The sequence below is a fragment of the Anomaloglossus baeobatrachus genome, chromosome 7 (genome assembly GCF_048569485.1).
Source record: "Anomaloglossus baeobatrachus isolate aAnoBae1 chromosome 7, aAnoBae1.hap1, whole genome shotgun sequence".
Lineage (NCBI taxonomy): Eukaryota > Metazoa > Chordata > Amphibia > Anura > Aromobatidae > Anomaloglossus > Anomaloglossus baeobatrachus.
Window position 1 is genome coordinate 198,961,644 of NC_134359.1, and position 22,709 is coordinate 198,984,352.

A 22,709-nucleotide genomic window follows, 5' to 3' on the forward strand; every position below is an offset into this window, starting at 1 on the left:
ATATGTTTGTGTTTTTTATTTCTCATAAAGTTTTTTTACGGGTGTGTGTGTTTATTTACTGTAATTTACCGATTAATCATGGAAGGTATCTTGGGGAGACGCCTGACATATTAATCTAGGACTTATTGGCAGCTATGGGCTGCCAATAACTCCTTATTACCCCGATTTGCCAACGCACCAGGGTAAATCTGGAAGAGCCGGGTACAGTCCCAGAACTGTCGCATCTAATGTATGTGGCAATTCTGGGCGGCTGCTGACTGATATTGTTAGGCTGGGGGGCGCCCCATAACGTGGGGCTCCCCATCCTGAGAATACCAGCCTTCAGCCGTATGGCTTTATCTGGCTGGTATTAAAATGGGGGGGGACCGCACGCGGGTTTTTTTAATTATTTATTCATTTATTTATTTATTTTACTGCACAGTATTGATACGCCCACCGGCTGCTGTGATTGTGTGCAGTGAGACTGCTGTCACTCAGCGTGGGTAGCGTGTCTGACTGCAACCAATCATAGGCGCCGGTGGGTGGGGAAAGCAGGGAATACGAGATTGATTAATGAGTGGCTGGCATTTTCAAAGTAATTGTTGCTGGATATTCTCTGCACAGCTGTTCCTCGCCGCGCTGGTGATCGGGGAGCGGTAAGTATGAGAGAGGGCTGCTAACTTCAGTCACTCGGGGGATTAGCGGTCACTGGTGAATCCTTCACAGGTGACCGCTAATCAGTACGCGGCACACAGACAGAGCCGCGGCATGACAATGAAGTCGGGTGAAGGTTACCAGAGTTCATTCTCATCGCGCAACTCTGTCAGCCGACATGTATCAACGACATTGTGCAGCACACACACGGACATTCCACGTACACATACACGGGCATTTTACACACAAACACGGACATTTTACACGTACACACGGCTCGCATACGCCATCGCACGGATGCCATACGTACCGGAGAAACGCCCCAAACAAACGGAACACGGACCCGAAAAACGGACCGTAAGACACGTACGGTTTTTTTTGCGGAAGTGTGTTTTAGGCCTAAAACAAATACACAAATCTTTTTGTCTTTGAATCTCCATTACCTTTGAGTGCCGAAGTTATCTTATTCTGCTACTGTTTTACTTCAGAGCACCACTTATACACGGTTGAGCCAGGTTTACCCTCTTATAGTCTGCTCACAGAAGAGGGTCATTAGCATATCACTTCTGATGCTCTCGCATTGGAAGCTATGCGCAGGTGGAACCGTGCCCTTATATTCACACACAGCTCTGCAGTGAGATCAGAGAGCAGCCATCACACATCATACTGGTAACGTCCCTTTTAGTTAAATAGACTCTGGAGGCGGAGTTATCTTCCAGGCAGCATCCACCCCATAGCCTGGAAGAGCTCATATACATAAAGTGATGAGGATTTATCCACAACAAGGCATCTGATATGAGGCAGAGAGGTGTGGCTTTTTTTCAGCATTTATAACCAATGTGCCCATATTAATAGTTTAGATAGGTCAAATGTGGTGACAGATTCCCTTTAACTTTTATTACTGATTGCTGTTTTGCAATACATTATATCTGTCAGTGCTACACTGACAGAAGGCTGTTAGAACACACTCTTGGCATGATCTAACAGGCTTGCTGTACATGGCTGACCCGGAGGTCGTTCTGGCACGGTTTAACAGGCTTGCCATACATGGCTGACCCAGAGGTCATCATGGCGACCTCGGGTTCTTATGGCAACTATTGAGCCCTCGTGATCACGTCACGGCGGTCACAATCGGGTGGGAGACGGAGCGCACTCCATTTCCCAGCCTTCTTAATGCTGCAATCTCTATTGATCTCGGCATTTCGGGGATATGATGGTAGACTACTGCTGGTGTTTACAGCGTCACAACCCTGATCAGAATTATTTCAGAGCATCCGAAAAGAGAACATTTCTCCTTAACAATTGAACTTTACACTTCTATTGCTCACTTGGTTAGACAATAACTTGTTTTTTGCATCAGACTAATATATTACGTGTTATTGCTTCTTCAGAATTTCCTTATTATTCCTCTTAAATCTTTAATCAAACATTTCTCATTTGTCAAAAAATTTGACATTGTGCGTTTATTCTTTACTTCATATCTGGAATCGGCACCTTTCAGTTATGTGAAATCAGCAAAAGTACGGTACTTAGGTCAGCCGACATTTTTTATCAAATCTAGAGCAATGTTGCAGTAGGTGGTGGTGTCTTCTTGCACATGTATAGTTGTGGCTTCCAGTAGTGAGTGCACACAGTACATCCACATGTGAGCTGGTACTAATCTTGTGTTACCCTGCATTAGACTTACGTGACACTGTTTCTTACAGGTGCACATTCCGATTCCCCAGCACTGTCATAAAGATAAAATTTAGTATTCTCTATCAAGAAAAGGAGGTGAAACCTCCCATGCCACCATCACCAATATATCGCCACATTTCACCTCTGAAAATCCACATACCAGAACCGGATCTGAGAAGCTTTGCCAGTCCCTTACCCTCACCGACCGGAACCATCAGGTGAGACTCTTGTTATAAAAAAAATTATTAATATTTTTCTATAGCACCAACATATTTCACAGCACTTTACAATTCAGAGGGAAGACAGTACAGAGTACATGTATAATTCAACAGATATCAAGAGGAGTGAGGAGCTCGCAAGCTTACAATCTAGTAGAAAATAGGGAAGATATGAAAGGTAAATGGTAAAGTGCTTGTATTGTATGGTCCAGCCATCCATATAATAAATAGCGTTTACAAATAGCGCTGCATGAATTGGTCACCAGCCAATATGTGTACATGAACAGAAAAAGAGCTATTAAAGGCCCAGTCACACAGAACGACTTAAGGCCACGTCTCACTAAGCAACATCGCTAGCAACATCGCTGCTGAGTCACGGTTTTTGTGACGTAGCAGCGATGTTGCTAGCGATGTTGCTGTGTGTGACATCCAACAACAACCTGGCCCCTGCTGTGAGGTCGCTGATTGTTGCTGAATGTCCTGGGCCATTTTTTAGTTGTTGCTCTCCCGCTGTGAAGCACACATCGCTGTGTGTGACAGCGACAGAGCAACAACTAAATGTGCAGTGAGCAGGAGCCGGCTTCTGACAGCCTGCGGTAAGCTGTAACCAAGGTAAATATCGGGTAGCCAAGCGAAGCGCTTTGCTTGGTTACCCGATATTTACCTTGGTTACTAGTGTCCGACGCTCTCAGGCTGTCGGTGCCGGCTCCCTGCACTCGTAGCCAGAGTACACATCAGGTAAATAAGCAAAGCGGTTTGCTTATTAACCCGATGTGTACTCTGGCTATGAGTGCAGTGAGCCAACGCTAAGCGGTATGCGCTGGTAACCAAGGTCAATATCGGATAACCAAGCGCTTGCTTACCTGATATTTACCTTAGTTACCAAGCGCAGCATCGCTTCCACGCGTCGCTGGAGGCTGGTCACTGGTCGCTGGTGAGATCTGCCTGTTTGACAGCTCACCAGCGACCATGTAGCGACGCTCCAGCGATCCCTGGCAGGTCAGATCGCTGGTGGGATCACTGGAGTGTCGCTTAGTGTGACTGTACCTTTACCAGCGATCCCGACAACGATATAACATAAGGATCACTGATAAATCGCTGGGAGGTCGCTGGTGAGATGTCACACAGTCAGACCTTACCAGCGATGCAGTAACGATACAGGTCGCAATAGCGACCTGTATAACGATCTCGGCGGTCATTGGAACCCTGTCACACAGTGTCAAACACAGCAATACGTCCTGCCCAGCAGGACATCACCTTTGAAGAAAATGGTCCTGACCATTCGGCAACGACTAGCGATATCACAGCAGGGGCCTGATCGCTGGTAGGTGTCACACATAACGAGATCACTGGCGAGATTGTTGCTGCGTCACGGAAACTGTGACTCGGCAGCAATCTCGTTAGCGATCTCGTTGTGGGTGACGGGGCCTTAAAGGCCTAGTCACACTAAACAACATCGCTAGCAACATCTCTGCTAACTAACAACTTTTGTGACTAAACAGCGATGTTGCTAGCGATGTTGCTTAGTGTGACATCCAGCAACAACCCGGCCCCTGCTGTGAGGTCGTTGGTTGTTGCTGAATGTCCTGGGCCATTTTTTAGTTGTTGCTCTCCCTCTGTGAAGCACACATCGCTGTGTGTGACAGCGACAGAGCAACAATCAAATGTGCAGGCAGCAGGAGCCGGCTTCTGCGGACGCTGGTAACCAATGTAAACATCGGGTAACCAAGAAGCCCTTACCTTGGTTACCCGATATTTACCTTCGTTACCAGCGTCCTCCGCTCTCAGGTGTCAGTGCCGGCTCCCTGCTCTCTGCACATGTAGCAGAGTACACATCGGGTAATTAACCCCATGTGTACTGTAGCTAGGAGAGCAGGGAGCCAGCGCTAAGCGGTGTGCGCTGGTAACCAAGGTAAATATCGGGTTGGTTACCCGATATTTACCTTAGTTACCAAGCACAGCATCGCTTCCACGCGGCGCTGGTTGCTGGTGAGCTCACCAGCAACTCGTGTAGCCACGCTCCAGCGCTCCCTGCCAGGTCAGGTTGCTGGTGGGATCGCTGGAGCGTCGCAGTGTGACATCTCACCAGCGACCTCCTAGCAACTTACCAGCGATCCCTATCAGGTTGGATTGTTGTTGGGATCGCTGGTAAGTTGTTTAGTGTGACTGGGCCTTAAGTGCATCGTGGGTGTGTAAACAGATGACACAATGAACCAGATTTGGAAAAAATATTATAAGATTAAAGCTTGAATAGTTACATATGTGAGGTGAGGCAATAAGCTACTCTAAAGAAATGCTGTTTAGGGCACGCTTAAAAATGTGGGTATTGCAAATTAATCAAATTGTCCTGGGGAGTGCATTCAGGAAAATTGGCGTAGCTCGTGAGAAGTCTTGGATCCGGGAGTAGGAATTTTGGATTATTGCAGATGTTAGCCTTAGGTCATTAGTGGAATGGAGGGCACGGGGTATGGTGATAGGCAGAGATGTAAGATGGTGCAGAACTGTGGAGAGCTTTGTGGGTGAGGTTGTTAAATTTATATTGGACTCCGTAGTGGATTGTTCAACCAGTACAATGACTGGCACAGGGTAGAGGCATCGGTGTAGCGGCTGGAGAGGAATATGATCCTGGCTGCTGCAGGATGGATTAGAGAGGGGAGAGTTTAGTAAGAGGGAGACCGATTTAGTAGAGAGTTGTAATAGTCCAGACGAGAAAGAATAAGAACAACAGTAAGAGTTTTTGCAGAGGTAAGGTTATACGCTGGAAGGAGAGCCACCAGCCGTTCCAAGCACTTCAATACGATCCTCGCACAAGTCATATGCAAGTGTGACACCAGCCTAAGAAAAAGAGGAGCTGGCAAAAAATACAGTAAGGAGTAGTCAGAGAAGTAGGAGGAGCACCAGGAGATAGCAGTTTTATTGAGCCCAATAGGGCAGAGCATAGGGAGTAGGAGCTGGTGAACCATAGTGTTGAATGCTGCAGAGAGATCCAGGCTAATCAGCAGGGAGTAGAGATTATTAGATTTATATGTTATCATTAGAGACTTTAGTAAGGGCAGTTTCAGTAGATTGTAAGGAGCAGAAACTGGATAGTAAGGCTGTGTGCGCGCGTTGCGTTTTTTCAAGCGTTTACGCTGCGTTTTGCACTGCAGCGTAAACACATGCGTCCTGAGTTCCCAGCTTAATCTATGAAGATTGTGCAAATTCCATCAGCATGTTGTGTTGTAGAACGCAGCGTTTCGGCTGCTGCCAAAACGCTGCATTCTAAAAAGCAACATGTCACTTCTTTTGTGCGTTCTGGATGTTTTTCCCACTCTGTCTATGGCTGAGCAAGCATCCAGACGCATGAATTCCGCAAGAATTCAGCATGGCACGATGCTTTCAAAACGCAGCTTTTCGGCTGCGTTTTGAAACGCACATGCAGTGACTTAAACGCTGCAGAATAGAACACAACCTGCGCACATACCCTAAAGGTTTTAGTAGAGAGTTATCTGAGAGATAGCGCATTAGACAGGAGGGGACCAAAGATTCCAGGAGTTTAGAAATAAAGGGGAGCTTATAGACAGATCTGTAGCACCACAGTTCTGGTCGAAGGATGGTTTTTAAAGAAATGGATGTATGCTGGCGGGCTTGAAGGAAGAGTGAAATATACTAGAGAGAGGTTAAATATTTTCATTAGATGAGTGGTGACAGACAGTTTTTTCATCATTGACAGCAAAGAGCAGCTAAAGGATACTGTTTGATGTCCCAAAAACATATAACACCTTTATTGATGTTGATAGGAGAATTATTTAAAGATTTACAAAATTAACCCACCGACTACAACGGGGCCAGCCAACCATCCCTTCTCCAATATCATCTTGGAATTTCAATGGCCGATCCTTTTGTTTTCAGGGAGATAAGCTGCTGCCAGAAGAGTCTGGCAGTGGTTTACTATCTCTCCTCGTTCAATACAGATGAATACTCTGCCAACCGAGCTTTCCTGTAGATGGGGAAATCATAGTTAATTTTAGGTGCATTGCTACAAAAGTTACACTATTCCTGTTTGGCTCTACACTGCATTCCAAATTATTATGCAAACGCTATTTTTCTCTGATTTTCCTAAATGGTTGATGCAAATGAGTCAGTGTAATGTTCAATTCATCAACTTGATTATAAATCTCATTTTATTGGACAGACCTCCCAATGATAACAGTGTTTTTCTTCAAAACCAAAAAAAACTCAAAATGCACAGTTTCAAATTATTATGCACAGCAGAGTTTCCAAATGTTATAGGTTATAAAGAACTAAAAATGGTCATTTGTTGAAGTTGCAGCATTAAAGGGGTTGTCCACTACTAGGACAACCCATTCTCATTCCCTCTATTTGGCACCATTAAAATAAACAGACTTATATTCCCATGCCGGCACTCACATTCCCAGGGCTTACATGAGGTCGTGATATTACTCGCGCCCCCCTCAAAATCAGCGCCGGCATCTCTCTCCCCCCACTTTTGGACATATAAGTAATCAACAGGAAGTGAGTGACCAGCCACATCTCTCACTTACTGTTGATTACTCATACGTTCAAAAGTGGGGAGAGAGAAGACGGCGGTGAGTGGCTGCAGGGCTCTGTTGGCGTCACAGCCTTTTTTGAGCTCCTGGAATGGCACCAGCACGGGAGGGGAGTATAATCTTTTTATTTTAATGTGACCAAGCATAATGAATGAGAAGGGGTTGTCCAAGTAGTGGACAACCCCTTTTAAGAGGTCATATTTACTGAAATCAAAAACAAATTCCAATTAAAAACATTAACCGGCCAAGATACATGTTAAAGGGGTAGTTCACCCATTTTTTTTATTTTCTGTAGAAGTTCTACTTACAATTCTAGGTATTTTCTCCATTGGCTTGTATTTCCATTTCTGGCACTGAGCGGCGCTATGCTGCACGCTCAGCGCCTGTCACATGACCCCCTGGAGCTGTGGCCGCCAGCATCCTCTGACGTCCCGGCATTTCCGGGCTCTCAAACTGGTCGGGTACGTCACAGGAGGCTGGCACCACTCAGATTGAGTGACAGGGCTGTGGGCGGTGACTACCGCACGTCACAGCTCAGCATCGAGGGGAGGATCCGGAGGATGTCAGTGTGGAGCTGGCTAAGCGTCCTGCAGATGGTGAGGCGCGGGGTGCCAGTGTGCAGTACAGGGGGGAGTTCTTCAGCTGAATCCCCCCCTGCACGTAAGTATGTGCTCACACTCTCCACCCGCCCGCTCTGCTGCGATGTCAGGAGAGCGGCCGGTGTCGGGCAGTGTGATCATCTGCTCCTCCCAGCAGCAAGACACTGACAGGCATGTCACCGCTGTGCTCTGCCATCTGTCCTGCTGTATGGGACCAACTGTCTGCACTCTGTCACCTGCACCACAAGTCACAGAGTGGAGACTGTTGGTGACAGAGCACCTCTGCCCCCCCCTCTTCTTTCCCCACTCTCTTCTCTCCCCCCACTCTTCTCCCCCCTCTCTCTCTTCTCCCCCCCTCTCTCCCTTCTCCCCCCCTCTCTCTTCTCCCCCCCTCTCTCTCTTCTCCCCCCCTCTCTCTCTTTCTCTCTCTTCTCCCCCCCTCTCTCTCTTTCTCTCTTTCCCCCCCTCTCTCTCTTCTCCCCTCTCTCTTCTCCCCCCCTCTCTCTTCTCCCCCCCTCTCTCTTCTCCCCCCCCTCTTCGCCCCCCCTCTCTGTTCCCCCCCTCTCTCTCCCTCCCCTCTCTTCTCCCCCCCTCGCTCTCTTCTCCCCCATCTCTCTCTTCTCCCCCCCTCTCTCTCTCCCCCCCTCTCTCTCTCCCCCCCCGCTCTCTTCTCCCCCCCTCGCTCTCTTCTCCCCCCCTCGCTCTCTTCTCCCCCCCTCGCTCTCTTCTCCCCCCTCGCTCTCTTCTCCCCCCCCCTCGCTCTCTTCTCCCCCCCCCTCGCTCTCTTCTCCCCCCCCTCGCTCTCTTCTCCCCCCCTCGCTCTCTTCTCCCCCCCTCGCTCTCTTATCCCCCCCCTTGCTCTCTTCTCCCCCCCTCGCTCTCTTCTCCCCCCCTCTCGCTCTTCTCCCCCCCCTCTCTTCTCCCCCCTCTCTCTTCTCACCCCTCTCTCTCTTCTCCCCTCTCTCTCTTCTCCCCCCCTCTGTCTCCCCCCCTCTGTCTCTCCCTCTCTTCTCCCCCCCTCTCTCTTCTCCCCCCCTCTCTCTCTTCTCCCCCCCTCTCTCTCTTCTCCCCCCCCTCTCTCTCTTCTCCCCCCTCTCTCTTCTCCCCCCTCTCTCTCTTCCCCCCCTCTCTCTCTTCTCCCCCCCTCTCTCTCTTCTCCCCCCCTCGCTCTCTTCTCCCCCCCTCGCTCTCTTCTCCCCCCCTCGCTCTCTTCTCCCCCCCTCGCTCTCTTCTCCCCCCCTCTCTCTCTTCTCCCCCCCTCGCTCTCTTCTCCCCCCCTCGCTCTCTTCTCCCCCCCTCGCTCTCTTCTCCCCCCCTCGCTCTCTTCTTCCCCCCCCGCTCGCTCTCTTCTCCCCCCCCCGCTCGCTCTCTTTCCCCCCCCGCTCGCTCTTTTTCCTCGCTCTCTCCTGGCATGGTCAGTACAGAAATCTCTCCATCGTGGAGGGGTGAGAGGGAGTAATAAACATGGAGTCCCTACTGTGTCTGTGTATTTATTTCTAATAAAGTATTTTTCTCTGTGTGATGTCTTTTTTTTAAACCCTTTGTTGGAGATTCTTAATGGCCAGGTCATTAAGAATCTCGGGCTTTTATACCAGCTGGTAAAACAAAGCTGGTATTAACCCCTTATTACCCAGCGTGCCACCTGCCACCAGGGCCACTGGAAGAGTTGGATACAGCGCCTGAAGATGGCGCTTCTATGAAAGCACCATTTTCTGGGGCAGCTGTGGACTGCAATTCGCAGTGGGGGGCCCAGAAAGTTTGGGCACCCTGCACTGTGGATTCCAATCCCCAGCTGCCTAGTTGTACCTGGCTGGACTCAAAAATTTGGCGAAGCCCACATCATTTTTTTTTTTTTTTAAATTATTTCATGAAATTCATGAAAAAAAAGGGCTTCTCTATATTTTTGGTTCCCAGCCAGGTACAACTAGGCAGCTGGGGGTTGGGGGCAGCCCGTAGCTGCCTGCTGTACCTGGCTAGCATACAAAAATATGGCAAAGCCCACGTCATTTTCTTAAAAACGTTTTCAGGGAAAAACCTTTATAAAAAATAAATGCTTCCCTGCATTTTTATTGCCAGTGAAAGTAACACCAAGCAGCGGGGGCTAGCAGCCAGTAGCTGCTTTGGTTACCCTTAGCAATAGAAAATGCAGCGGGAGCCCACAAACAATGTGATTTTTTTAGTTTTTTTATTTTTAGTGAATTTTTTTAAAAAAAAATCGGCATGGGCTTCGCCCATCGAGCACCAGAGCATTTTACTTCTCATTCATCCCAAGTAATCAGATGACTCCAGTGTCGGCCGATTACTTGTTCTGTGTCCCCCTGCATCCATCACAGCGTGTACGGGCTGTGAGGTCAGCGGAGTGGAGACAGTGACATGCTCTGCTCTGACACATAGTGTGCTGCATGTCACTATCTTTCTCCACTCTGGTACTTGTTGTGCAGGTGACCGGATGCTACATGTCACTAACTGTCTCCACTATGGGACTTGTTGTGCAGGTCAGAGTGTATACAGTTGGAACAATGCAGCAGAAGTCACAGAGTGGAGCAAGTTAGTGACATGTATCATCCGGTCACCTGCACAACAAGTCCCAGAGTGGATACAGTGACATGCAGCACACTATGTGTCAGAGCAGAGCATGTCACCAACTTGCTCTGCTCTGTCACCTGCGGTGCTGCATGTCACGTTTTTGCCGCGATTTGGTGCGTTTTTTGCTGCGTTTTTGCTCACTGCGTTTTTAATCAGTGCACAATGCCATTAAAGATTGTTGATGAAAAAAAAAAAAGTCTGATGTCATTTCCTTATTCAAAATGTTCATTGTATGCAGGAGAGCAGACAGCAGCTGCAGAACTACAAGGCTCAGCATCCTCCATTCACTAGTGTATGCAGGAGAGCAGACAGCAGCTGCAGAACTACAAGGCTCAGCATCCTCCATTCACTAGTGTATGCAGGAGAGCAGACAGCAGCTGCAGAACTACAAGGCTCAGCATCCTCCATTCACTAGTGTATGCAGGAGAGCAGACAGCAGCTCCAGAACTACAAGGCTCAGCATCCTCCATTCACTAGTGTATGCAGGAGAGCAGACAGCAGCTGCAGAACTACAAGGCTCAGCATCCTCCATTCACTAGTGTATGCAGGAGAGCAGACAGTAGCTGCAGAACTACAAGGCTCAGCATCCTCCATCCAGGACTGTATGCAGTTTTTTACCCAAAAAGAAAAAAAAAATGACATGGGCTTCGCCATATTTTTGTATGCTAGCCGGGTACAGCAGGCAGGTACGGGCTGCCCCCAACCCCAATATAGAGAAGCCCTTTTTTTTTTAATTATTTCATGAATTTCATGAAATAATTTAAAAAAAAAATGACGTAAGCTTCGCCTAATTTTGGTGTCCCGCCGGGTACAACTAGGCAGCTGGGGATTGGAATCCACAGTGAAGGGTGCCCAAGCTTTCTGGGCACCCCCACTGCGAATTGCAGTCCGCAGCCACCCCAGAAAATGGCGCTTTCATAGAAGCGCCATCTTCTGGCGCTGTATCCAACTCTTCCAGCTGCCCTGATGCCGGGTGGCTAGCTGGGTAATAATGGAGTTAGGGCTAGCTGTATATTATCAGCTAGCCCTAAGCCCGAAATTCATGGTGTCACGCCAATATTACACATGGCCACCATGAATTTCTAGTAATGATAAAAAAAAAAACACAACACACAGAAAAATATTTTTATTAGAAATAAAACACAACACAATTAGTGACTCCATCTTTATTGAAATAAACCCCCCTCTGCAGTAATCCTGGGTTAGGGTCCCGCGCCGTCCAATCCGGATCCAATATCATCTGATCGGTTTGCTGGAAGGCAAAGCGATCAGATGATGTGTCAGGTTAAACTACGTGAATCACATCACACATCAGCTGATTGTATAAAAGCCGATTATACAATCAGCTGATGCATCAGTAGAAAAAAAAAAATAAATAAATAAATAGTCACGTCTGTGCTGATTACCGGCAGCTCCTGCAGGGGAGTCTGATCCTGGCCCATCACTGCAGGAGCTGCCGGTAATCAGCTGATGAAGTCCCCTGACGGCAGGATCAGCTGATAGCCGGGCGCGAAAAAGCCGGCGACAGCGCGAGAATCGATCAGCTGATGCGTCAGGTGACTGCATCAGGTGATCCACCGCCAGGTCCTGCAAGCTTCGTACGTGCCCCGGGGAGACTGCACACAGCCAGAGCGGCGGTACCGAGACAGGGGCTGGAAGCAGGCATGGCACCGGGACCCTGCAGACAGGTGAGTATGACATACACACACATACACACTCTCACACACACTGTATATATACACACACACACTGTATATACGCACACACACTGTATATACACACACACTGTATATACGCGCACGCACACTTTCTTCCCCTGGCTGTGTAGCGCTGCTGCTGTCTCTGTGTGATTGATCTCAGTGCATCCACTGGGAAGAGGCAGGGAGGAGGGTTTGGGTGGGAGCAGAGTGGGTGTATTAGACACAATGGGTGTGTTAGATAAGCTAGACACCGCCCTAGAGCCACAAAGAATTCTGGGACTTGTAGGAACTGAACACAGGAAGTCAGAGGAGAGATTAACCCCATCAGAGCTGGAGCCAGCAATGAGCATGTGCTGCTAGTGCACAATAAAAGGTAATTTTGCTGAAAAAACATAATAGATGTGTTGAGGGGCACATATTAGCAAGATTTATCAGAAAAAAAAAAAATCAGTTTTGGTAACTGGACAACTTCTTTAACATAGGACGCCTTCTCTGATATCACCTTCCTCAATTTTTGCATCCATTGAACTTGCGAGTTTTTGGAGAGTTTCTGCTTGAACGTCTTTGCAGTGAGTCAGCCTCCCAGAGCTGCTGTTTTAATGTGACCTGCCTCCCACCCTCATAGATCTTTTGCTCGAGGATACTATCCAGGATAGGGGAGGTTGGAGGCCACACCGAGAGTTGCTCTCCTTTTATGCACAACTGCCAGCGTCTGGAGGATCCCACATCTTGAGGTTTGAGGGACTCCAGAGGCATCAGCAACTTCAAATATCGATTTGCTGCTTTGTATTGATATTTTTTCATCAGCTTCTCTCTTAATGCAAGGAATTTGTCTGGCAGAAACCTTTCTTGTTATGCCTTTATCTGAGCTGTGTATCCACCACAAATGTCTTCACATTTCGATGATCACGCTTTAGTTTTCATGAGATATCTAAGGTTTTCATACCCTCTTCAAGGCATTGCACTATTTGACACTTATCGGCAGGAGAGAAATCCTTTTTCTTTCCCATAATGCTAGAAATCTGTGGTCTGCTTAAAATGGGGAACGTCCTTCTTAGGCCTTGTGCGCACACTGCGTTTTTACCCTCGGTTTTGCTGCAGAAATTTCTTGAGAAATGTTTGTAACCTTTCTGCAGACATTTCCCAGCAAAACCTATGGGAAAAAAAATAGCTGTGCTTACACTGCGTTTGTTTCTCAAGAACATTCTTTCTGCAGAATTTCTTGAGAAAATTTCTTGAGAAAATGTACATGTCACTTCTTTTCTGCAGGTACCTGCAGTATTTCACTCCATTCACTGTAATGTAATCGCGAAATACCGCGGGTATACCACAGGTATCAAGTGATGTGCGGTATACCCTCGGTATAGCCGCGGTTTACCTGCGGTAATGTTCATCACTACCCTGCGTTTTGCCGTCATCCCGATTGCCGTGATGCGGTGGCAACGGGGTAATGAATGAGTTAACGGCAGCTCATAGCTGCCGCTAAGTCCACAATTAGTAATGGCAGCGTCTATGACACGCCATCACTAATCTGTCAGTGTTAGTAAATAAACACACACACCGAAAAGCCTTTATTTGAAATAAAACACAGCCCCCTCTCTCACCCCTTTATTAACCCCCCCAAACAACCAGGTCCGACGTAGTCCAAAACAGGAGGTCCGGCGACGCTTGCATCCAGCGACGTCTGAGACAGAGTGCTCAATGCAGCTCCATGTACGAGGCTGCACGGGTAACTCCAGGACATTTCCCACGCAGATCACATTACCGTTCACGAGAACTTGTGTGTCCTCACACGACCTCGTCAGCGGTAATAGCGTGACGTCACCAGCCAACAGTGACCCTGTGAGATCTCAGATCCGAGGTCCCACAGTGTCACTGCTCTATCACAAATACTGTGTGGGGGAATCGCATACATCACAAATAAAAGCTGTATTCCATCCATCCATTATCTATCTATCTATCTATCTATCTATCCATCTATCTATCTATTATCTATCTATCCATTTATCCATCCATTTATCTACTTGCGGAAAAACTCACCAAAAACGCAGCAAAACCGCATGCGTTTGTCCCGCGGTTTTGTTTCGTTTTTTTTTTACCGCAGATGCGGTAATCTTTAACTCCCAGAAGTTTCTCAAGAAATTTTCTTGAGAAAAATCACTTTTCTAGTGCGCACATAGCCTTAAGCAGTTGTCCTTTAATTGGACTCATCTGGCAAACTAATTAACACAGGAGTTTGAGACTAAAGGCCCTGTCACACACAGAGATAAATCTGCGGCAGATCTGTGGTTGTAGTGAAATTGTGGACAATCAGTGCCAGGTATGTGGCTGTGTACAAATGGAACAATATGTCCATGATTTCACTGCAACCACAGATCTGCCAAAGATTTATCTCTGTGTGTGACAGGGCCTTAAGGCCGGGGCCACACGGGGACTAATGCGATCCTCGCATGACACTCTGCTCACGCTGGCAGCACAGTGGGAACCGAGTGTCATGCGAGTGTCACTGCGACTGAGGTCCAATCATGCAATCAGACCTCAGCTGCGGGGGGCGGGCCGGTTCTGAGGAGGTCTGGGGCTGCAGAGGGGAGGGATTTATTTCCCTTTCTCCTCCGTTGCCGGCTACTGCAATTCTCAACCTGCACTCGCTGTACACCGGTGTACTGCGAGTGCAGTGCGATCTTTCTCTCGCCCCATAGACTTGAATGGGTGCGAGAGAAAGAGACTCGCATTACAGTCTCAACATGCTGCAATTGTTTTCTTGGTTTGATTGGGTCCGAGAAAATAATCGCTCATGGGTGCTGGCACATAGCCTAATATTGGTCCAAGTGGAGTGTGATGTTTTATCGCATTCCACTCGGTCCGATTTTCATGCCGTGTCTATTAGGCCTGATTTCTATGATCCAAAGAGCCCTGAGACACAAGAACATCCATGAGTTTATTTGAAAAATAAAATCTTTATGAACTTAAATCAAAATTGCATAATTATGGAACGCAGTGTATGTAACTTGACAAATAGGATCCATGAACTTATGTATGTATAATTGTATATGCTCACCTTGTTAAATGTCATAGCCCATACCACATAGGACTACAGCTTGCCTGGATGCTTTTGTGAAGTCATGTTATTGCTATGAAGATTTTCATGTTGTTCTGGTCAAAATTGTTAATAAATCGTTTTCCATTTTTAGTGTTCCCAATTCCTGTCCTGCCAGTCCTCGAGGGGCTGGATCATCAGGTTTACATTTCATACATAACATTGCATCGGAGCTCAAGCTGGTAGCAGAATGTGCGAAAGCTGCAACAGACCAACAAGCGGAAATATCTGGAGGAGACAGTCCCAAAGTATGTACCAATCAGCAGGCATGCCGGATTTATGGCTCTGGTTTTGATAAGTAATTTCCATGTAAAGAAGCACTCCAATAAAACTTTTTAGTGCCTAAACCTATGTATTTGTATTTGTAGTGTCAATGCAGTGATAGACTGACTGATCACCATATTCTCTGGTTTGTGCCGGTGCTGTGGTCTGTGTTCACGTGACAGCTATTCTGACTTGCTGGATCACACTGGGCTTTATGGGCGAGCCAGAAGTCACTTTTGCAATGTAAATAAATGATATTCCGACCCTCTATAGACTTACATTGTATAAGCGACTTCCAGCTCAAGCATAGACCCAAGTGGATCCGGCAAGTCGGAACAGAAATCATGTGACCGAGAAAAGGACTAAAACACCTCTGGAAACTGGGGAAGACTATGATCAGTGAGTATATACACTAAATGTACGTTTACACAGGAAAAGGCAATAAAACGTTTTGTGGGAGTGTCTTTAAAGTTACTTTCTATCTAAAACTGAAAAAAAGAAGTGCCCTATATTGCACTTACATTTTAAAATAACTTTCTGAGAACCGTTACAATGACAAGAAATATTACTAAAAAAAGACTGAATTATGCTTTCACGAGGATGGAGAGATAGGCAGTGTCATGGGTAATGAAGCTGCGGACAGTTCAGTTATTTTGAAGCTGCTGATTTTGTGGCAGAAATGCTGCAGATTTATCATACAGTGTACACATTGCAAGGAGGGAAACTTACAACATACGTTGACAAGCTGATGATTTCATACTCAGTGCCTCTCCATGTATGCTGCGGACTTTCTCCTCCGCTTTATAAAATGTCACTCACAATGCTGCTCCAGTAATATTCTATTCTTTACAGAAAATCCATTGAGTATAACAACACTTAAGAAACTTTTTTTAAAAGGAGAAAGAATCTGGGAAGATTTGTCCTGGTGATTTATTGATTGTAGGTGATTGTGCACTTCAGTTATTCGCACACGATTCAGAACTCTCACTTTGCATAATCGCTTCTGACATTCGCTTTATTACTGTGCACTTGCCTAATGTTACCTAAGTGACAACATGTGCTGGACGACAGGCCTGAAGTACGCAGAAATGTGAGACGGGTGCAATACAAGATGAAGGGTTGGAGTAATATTTAGAGTTGCACAGCCGGCCAGAGACGGTAGCACTCTTCTGGGTTCAGACCTTTCTTCTTCATTGAACTTTTGTAATGATTTCTCATATTATTCATTTACATATGCATATTTATAAACTTCAACATTGTAGTATGATAACTTTATACTGAGCTATACACATCCACTTACCATCACTGCTATGACTTTTCTTGTCCTAATGCAGGGGTGGGGAACCTCCGGCCCGCGGGCCGCATGCGGCCTGCCATGACATTGTATGCGGGCCCCGGGCAGATTCCCGGGTGCTGTAGTGCTGGGGACGCCGGCCCTTTAAATGACCACATGCACTGTTTGAGCGAACCAATGGGCTCTCCCGCTGTCCAGTGTTAGCGTGATCAGCGGTGTGTGCCCGCCTCTCTGCCCTCTGGAGCGATGTGCCCGCCCCTTTTTCCTCTTGTGGAGTGTGCCCGCCCCTCTATCCTCCGGAACGATCTGGCCGCCCCTCTGTCCTCTCGTGCTGTGTGTGTGCGTGCCCCTCTGCTCTCCGGAGCGATGTGCCCGCCCCTCTTTCCTCTCGTGGAGTGTGCCCGCCCCTCTACCCTCCGGAGCGATCTGCACACCCCTCTGTCCTCTCGTGCTGTGTGTGTGTGTCTGCCCCTCTGCTCTCCGGAGCGATGTGCCCATCCCTCTGTCCTCTCGTGCGGTGTGCCCGCCCCTCTGCCCTCCATAGCGATCTGCCCGCCCCTCTGTCCTCTCGTGCGGTGTGCCCATCCCTCTGCCCTCCGGAGCGATCTGCCCGCCCCTCTGTCCTCTCGTGCGGTGTGCCCGCCCCTCTGCCCTCCGGCCTGAACTGTCTCCGGCGCTGTGTGTGTGCGCGCCTGCACTCTGCTCCCCGTCCAGTACTTTGTGTACCATCCCCCCAGAGTTGTGTGCAACGATCAGTGCTGTGTCTCTCACCCCATGCTGTGTATCACCTCAGGTTTGTGGCTCCCCAGTAATGTCAGGGCTCTGCAGGTGCTGTGTGCAGAGCCCTTACATTACTGGGGGGGCAGTGCTGTGTCCCTCACCCCATGCTGTGTATCACCTCAGGTTTGTGGCTCCGCAGTAATGTCAGGGCTCTGCAGGTGCTGTGTGCAGAGCCCTGACATTACTGCGGGGCAGTGCTGTGTGCCCTCCCAATGCTGTGTATCACGCCCAGTGTTGTGTTCCCCCAGTGATGTCTGTGCCCCCCTCAGTGATGTCTTTGCCCCCAGCTCCTCTTGTGATGTTTGTGGCCCCAGCCCATCTTGTAATGTGTGTGCCCCCAGGCCCTCTTGTGATGTGTATGCCCCCAGCACCTCTTGCGTTGTGTATGCCCCCAGCGTCTCCTGTTATGTGTATGCCCCCCAGCCCCTTTTGTGTTGTTTGCCGCCAGCGTCTCCTGTGACTTATATATCACATTGGAGATGCTGGGGGCATATACATCCCAGGAGACACTGGGGACATACACAACACAGGAGGGGCTGTGGGCATTTACATCACAGGAGGGGCCGTGGGCATTTACATCACAGGAGGGGCTGGGAACACATATATGTCCCCAGCTCCTCATGTGATGTATGTGCCTCCAGTGTCTCCTGTGATGTGTATATACAGCAGTCCCTGCGCTTCCTTTCTGTTGTGTATACGTTAGTCCCAGCGTTTTCAATGTGATGTATATGCCCCCAGCCCCTCCAGTGATGTATGTGCCTTCAGTGACTCCTGTAATGTATATAGAGCAGTCCCAGAGACTCCTACAGTTAGGTCCAGAAATATTTGGACAGTGACACAAGTTTTGTTATTTTAGCTGTTTACAAAAACATGTTCAGAAATACAATTATATATATATAATATGGGCTGAAAGTGCACACTCCCAGCTGCAATATGAGAGTTTTCACATCCAAATCGGAGAAAGGGTTTAGGAATCATAGCTCTGTAATGCATAGCCTCCTCTTTTTCAAGGGACCAAAAGTAATTGGACAAGGGACTCTAAGGGCTGCAATTAACTCTGAAGGCATCTCCCTCGTTAACCTGTAATCAATGAAGTAGTTAAAAGGTCTGGGGTTGATTACAGGTGTGTGGTTTTGCATTTGGAAGCTGTTGCTGTGACCAGACAACATGCGGTCTAAGGAACTCTCAATTGAGGTGAAGCAAAACATCCTGAGGCTGAAAAAAAAGAAAAAATCCATCAGAGAGATAGCAGACATGCTTGGAGTAGCAAAATCAACAGTTGGGTACATTCTGAGAAAAAAGGAATTGACTGGTGAGCTTGGGAACTCAAAAAGGCCTGGGCGTCCAGGGATGACAACAGTGGTGGATGATCGCCGCATACTTTCATTGGTGAAGAAGAACCCGTTCACAACATCAACTGAAGTCCAGAACACTCTCAGTGAAGTAGGAGTATCTGTCTCTAAGTCAACAGTAAAGAGAAGACTCCATGAAAGTAAATACAAAGGGTTCACATCTAGATGCAAACCATTCATCAATTCCAAAAATAGACAGGCCAGAGTTAAATTTGCTGAAAAACACCTCATGAAGCCAGCTCAGTTCTGGAAAAGTATTCTATGGACAGATGAGACAAAGATCAACCTGTACCAGAATGATGGGAAGAAAAAAGTTTGGAGAAGAAAGGGAACGGCACATGATCCAAGGCACACCACATCCTCTGTAAAACATGGTGGAGGCAACGTGATGGCATGGGCATGCATGGCTTTCAATGGCACTGGGTCACTTGTGTTTATTGATGACATAACAGCAGACAAGAGTAGCCGGATGAATTCTGAAGTGTACCGGGATATACTTTCAGCCCAGATTCAGCCAAATGCCGCAAAGTTGATCGGACGGCGCTTCATAGTACAGATGGACAATGACCCCAAGCATACAGCCAAAGTTATCCAGGAGTTCATGAGTGCAAAAAAGTGGAACATTCTGCAATGTCCAAGTCAATCACCAGATCTTAACCCAATTGAGCATGCATTTCACTTGCTCAAATCCAGACTTAAGACGGAAAGACCCACAAACAAGCAAGACCTGAAGGCTGCGGCTGTAAAGGCCTGGCAAAGCATTAAGAAGGAGGAAACCCAGCGTTTGGTGATGTCCATGGGTTCCAGACTTAAGGCAGTGATTGTCTCCAAAGGATTCGCAACAAAATATTGAAAATAAAAATATTTTGTTTGGGTTTGGTTTATTTGTCCAATTACTTTTGACCTCCTAAAATGTGGAGTGTTTGTAAAGAAATGTGTACAATTCCTACAATTTCTATCAGATATTTTTGTTCAAACCTTCAAATTAAACGTTACAATCTGCACTTGAATTCTGTTGTAGAGGTTTCATTTCAAATCCAATGTGGTGGCATGCAGAGCCCAACTCGCGAAAATTGTGTCACTGTCCAAATATTTCTGGACCTAACTGTATGTGTTATATGTGCCTCCAGCGTCTCCTGTGATGTATATACAGCGTCTCCTATGTGATGTATATAATTTACCAAATATTATTATGACAAAGAGTTGACTGCGCTTCAGACCGACACAAACCTAGAAAAGCAGTTGTGAGAAGCAACATGATTAGTATCATCAAACATCACAGCCGCACCAAAGAGAAGCAGCTCCGGCCGCCACAGTAGGGGTGAGTTAATTTAATTGTTTGACCAAATATAGCAGGGTCATTTTCACATTGATAATTTTGTGCGGCCCCCAAAGGTTGGTAGAAATTTCCAAATGGCCTCCGGCAGTAAAAAGGTTCCCCACCCCTGTCCTAATGGAATGTGTCGCTTTTCATTCAAATGCTTAAAGACAACGATGAGCGAGCATGCTCGATACACGATCGAACATCAGAGTGTTCAGGTACCTGTGCTCGCCCAAGTATCACAGGTGCTTGCATGTTTTGTCTGTGAGACAACGAACATAAAGCACAGGTTTCCTTCACTATACGATGCCAGCAGGCCCCCCATTGAGAGCCATTTGCAGTTTCTGGCTCTCACTTGGGGTTAAAGGAACATTTTTGGATGTAGTGTCATTGGCTTCATTATACTCGTTACTGGACTTGAGCCCTTTGAGAGCATTGACTCGAGTAACAAGCACCCAAGCATTTTAGTGCTCATCCATTTCTAATAAAGACCTCAACAGGTTTCACCAGGATCATGATCCCATGGTTCCCACTTTCTCCCCCCCCCCCCCCCTTCACTCATTTTCTTTTATATGCAGGGTCAAGGCGACATTAAGTGAGCATGGTGTGTGGGCTCGCAGCTCACCTAACTCCCCTTACCAATCCTTATGTTTGGGCTGTTCCTCCTTGTACTGATATGGCTCGTTTTCTGTTCTGCCTCCCCATTTGATCCTTGCCTGCGTTTTCACAGGTTATATGTAACATTCATAGTTTCTCTCCACACTCCTTTGAAATGTCACATACAAGCTGTGAAGAAGCAGACAGTCGTCATGAGCGAGCACTACCATGTTCAGTACTTTTAATTTTTCTGGAAGACTTCCTGTAAAAATGCTTGAGTTCCCCATTGAGTTCCATTAGTGCACGAGTCAAACCTGTCTGAGTGTCAAACAAGCTTGTTATGAGTACCGATCACCAAGCATGGTAGTGTTTGCTCATCACTAGGAGAAAGGGAGCAAAGGAATTGTGCAGAAGCAGAGCAGAAAACGAGCCTCCCCCTGGAATACACCTTTAAGATGTAATTTATGCTGTGAATTGGAACAATGTAAAAAAACGTATAAAAGTTATCAAAAAAACTGTCATCTCTGTGCCAAAATGATGTAATTGAAAATTGCTAGTGTTTTTTAAAACCTCTTTATTGTGTTAGAGTAATTAAACCCCCAAAAAACTAGGTAAATTTAGTATCGGCATAATTGTACTGTGTGTTATACTCGGTACACAAGTCAAGTCAATGCTCTTTATGAGTACCAAGCACCAAGCATGGTAGGTCTTCCTCATCACTAGTCATTGGACTTGTCCAGAATGCATTTGGTTCAAACATGCTTAAGGCTACTTTCACACATCAATTTTTTGCCATCAGGCACAATCCGGCAAAAACATGAAAAAACGGATCCGGCGTTTGTTGCTGCCGGATCCCTTTTTTCCCCCCATAGACTTTCATTAGCGCCGGATTGTGCCAGCTGGCTTTGCGTTTCATCTGTTTTTCCGGATCTCGCGCCGTACGGCGTGTTTTATAATGTAAGCCTATGGACGCCGGATCCGGCGTAATGCGGCAAAAACTGAGCATGCCCAGAATCACACCGGATCTGTCAAACAACTGAAGGAACTGATGGAAAAACTGATGCAACTGATCCGTTTTTTTGCCGGATCCATCGCATCAGTTTTTTTCGCCAGATCGTGCCTGATGCCAAAAAAACTGGTGTGTGAAAGCAGCCTAAGGCCCTGTGCACACTGGAAAATGGAATTTTCTTAAGAAAATTCCGCAGGGTCTAAAAGATTACCGCACCCGCGGTAAAAAACTGCGGCAAAACGCACCCGAAAACCGCATGCAGTTTGCTGCGGTTTTACCGCGGTATTGCCGCTTTTTTGCAGCGTGCGGGTTGGTTCATGTGTTTTAATGCATTCAATGCAATAAAGCACATTGAAAAAAAGAAAAAAAAAAGTCATTTTTTTCTGAGATAGATAGTAAATAGATAAATAGACAGAAGAATAGATAGATAGAAGGATAGAGTCCCTGTGAGCACACGCTGCATTTCTCCCGAGCGGTAGTGTGTTCACATTACCGGCCGTGGGAAATGACCTGTAATTACCCCTCTGCAGTCTGTCTCATTGCGAGGCTGCATTCAGTGTGTGTCAGTCGCGGCTGGATGCAAGCATCGCAGGACGTGGATTATACTGGAGCTGTGTGTTTCGGGGGGGGTTTAATGAAGGGGTGAAACGGGCTTTTTTGTGTTTTATTTAAAATAAAGGATTTTTCGGTGTGTGTGTTTATTCACTTTACTTACGGGTTGATCATGTCAGCTGTCACATAGACGCTGCCATGATCAAGCCTGGACTTAGTGGCGGCGATCCGCTGCCATTAACTCCTTATATTACCCTGATTGCCACCGCATCACGGCAACAGGAAGAGTCGGGGACACTCTGGGACTGCCACATAATGGATGCGACAGTCCTGGGGCAGCTGCGGGCTGATATTCCCGGCTGCGGAAGGGGGGGGGGACATTGACCCTGGCCCTCACCCTCCCCAGCCTGAGAATACCGGGCCGCCGCTGTGTGTTTACCTCAGCTGGATGGTAAAAATACGGAGGAGCCCACGTGTTTT

General features: G+C 47.2%; 1 protein-coding gene across 1 annotated transcript in view; it reads left to right on the top strand.

The window, feature by feature from the left end:
* Positions 1-22,709, top strand: part of FOXK1 (forkhead box K1) — a 109,383-nt gene that overhangs the window by 37,069 nt on the left and 49,605 nt on the right. The window contains exons 2-3 of the mRNA XM_075317862.1: positions 2,340-2,528; positions 15,155-15,308. Of these exons, the coding sequence (XP_075173977.1) occupies positions 2,340-2,528; positions 15,155-15,308 (343 nt within the window). The remainder of the gene's footprint in view (positions 1-2,339; positions 2,529-15,154; positions 15,309-22,709) is intronic.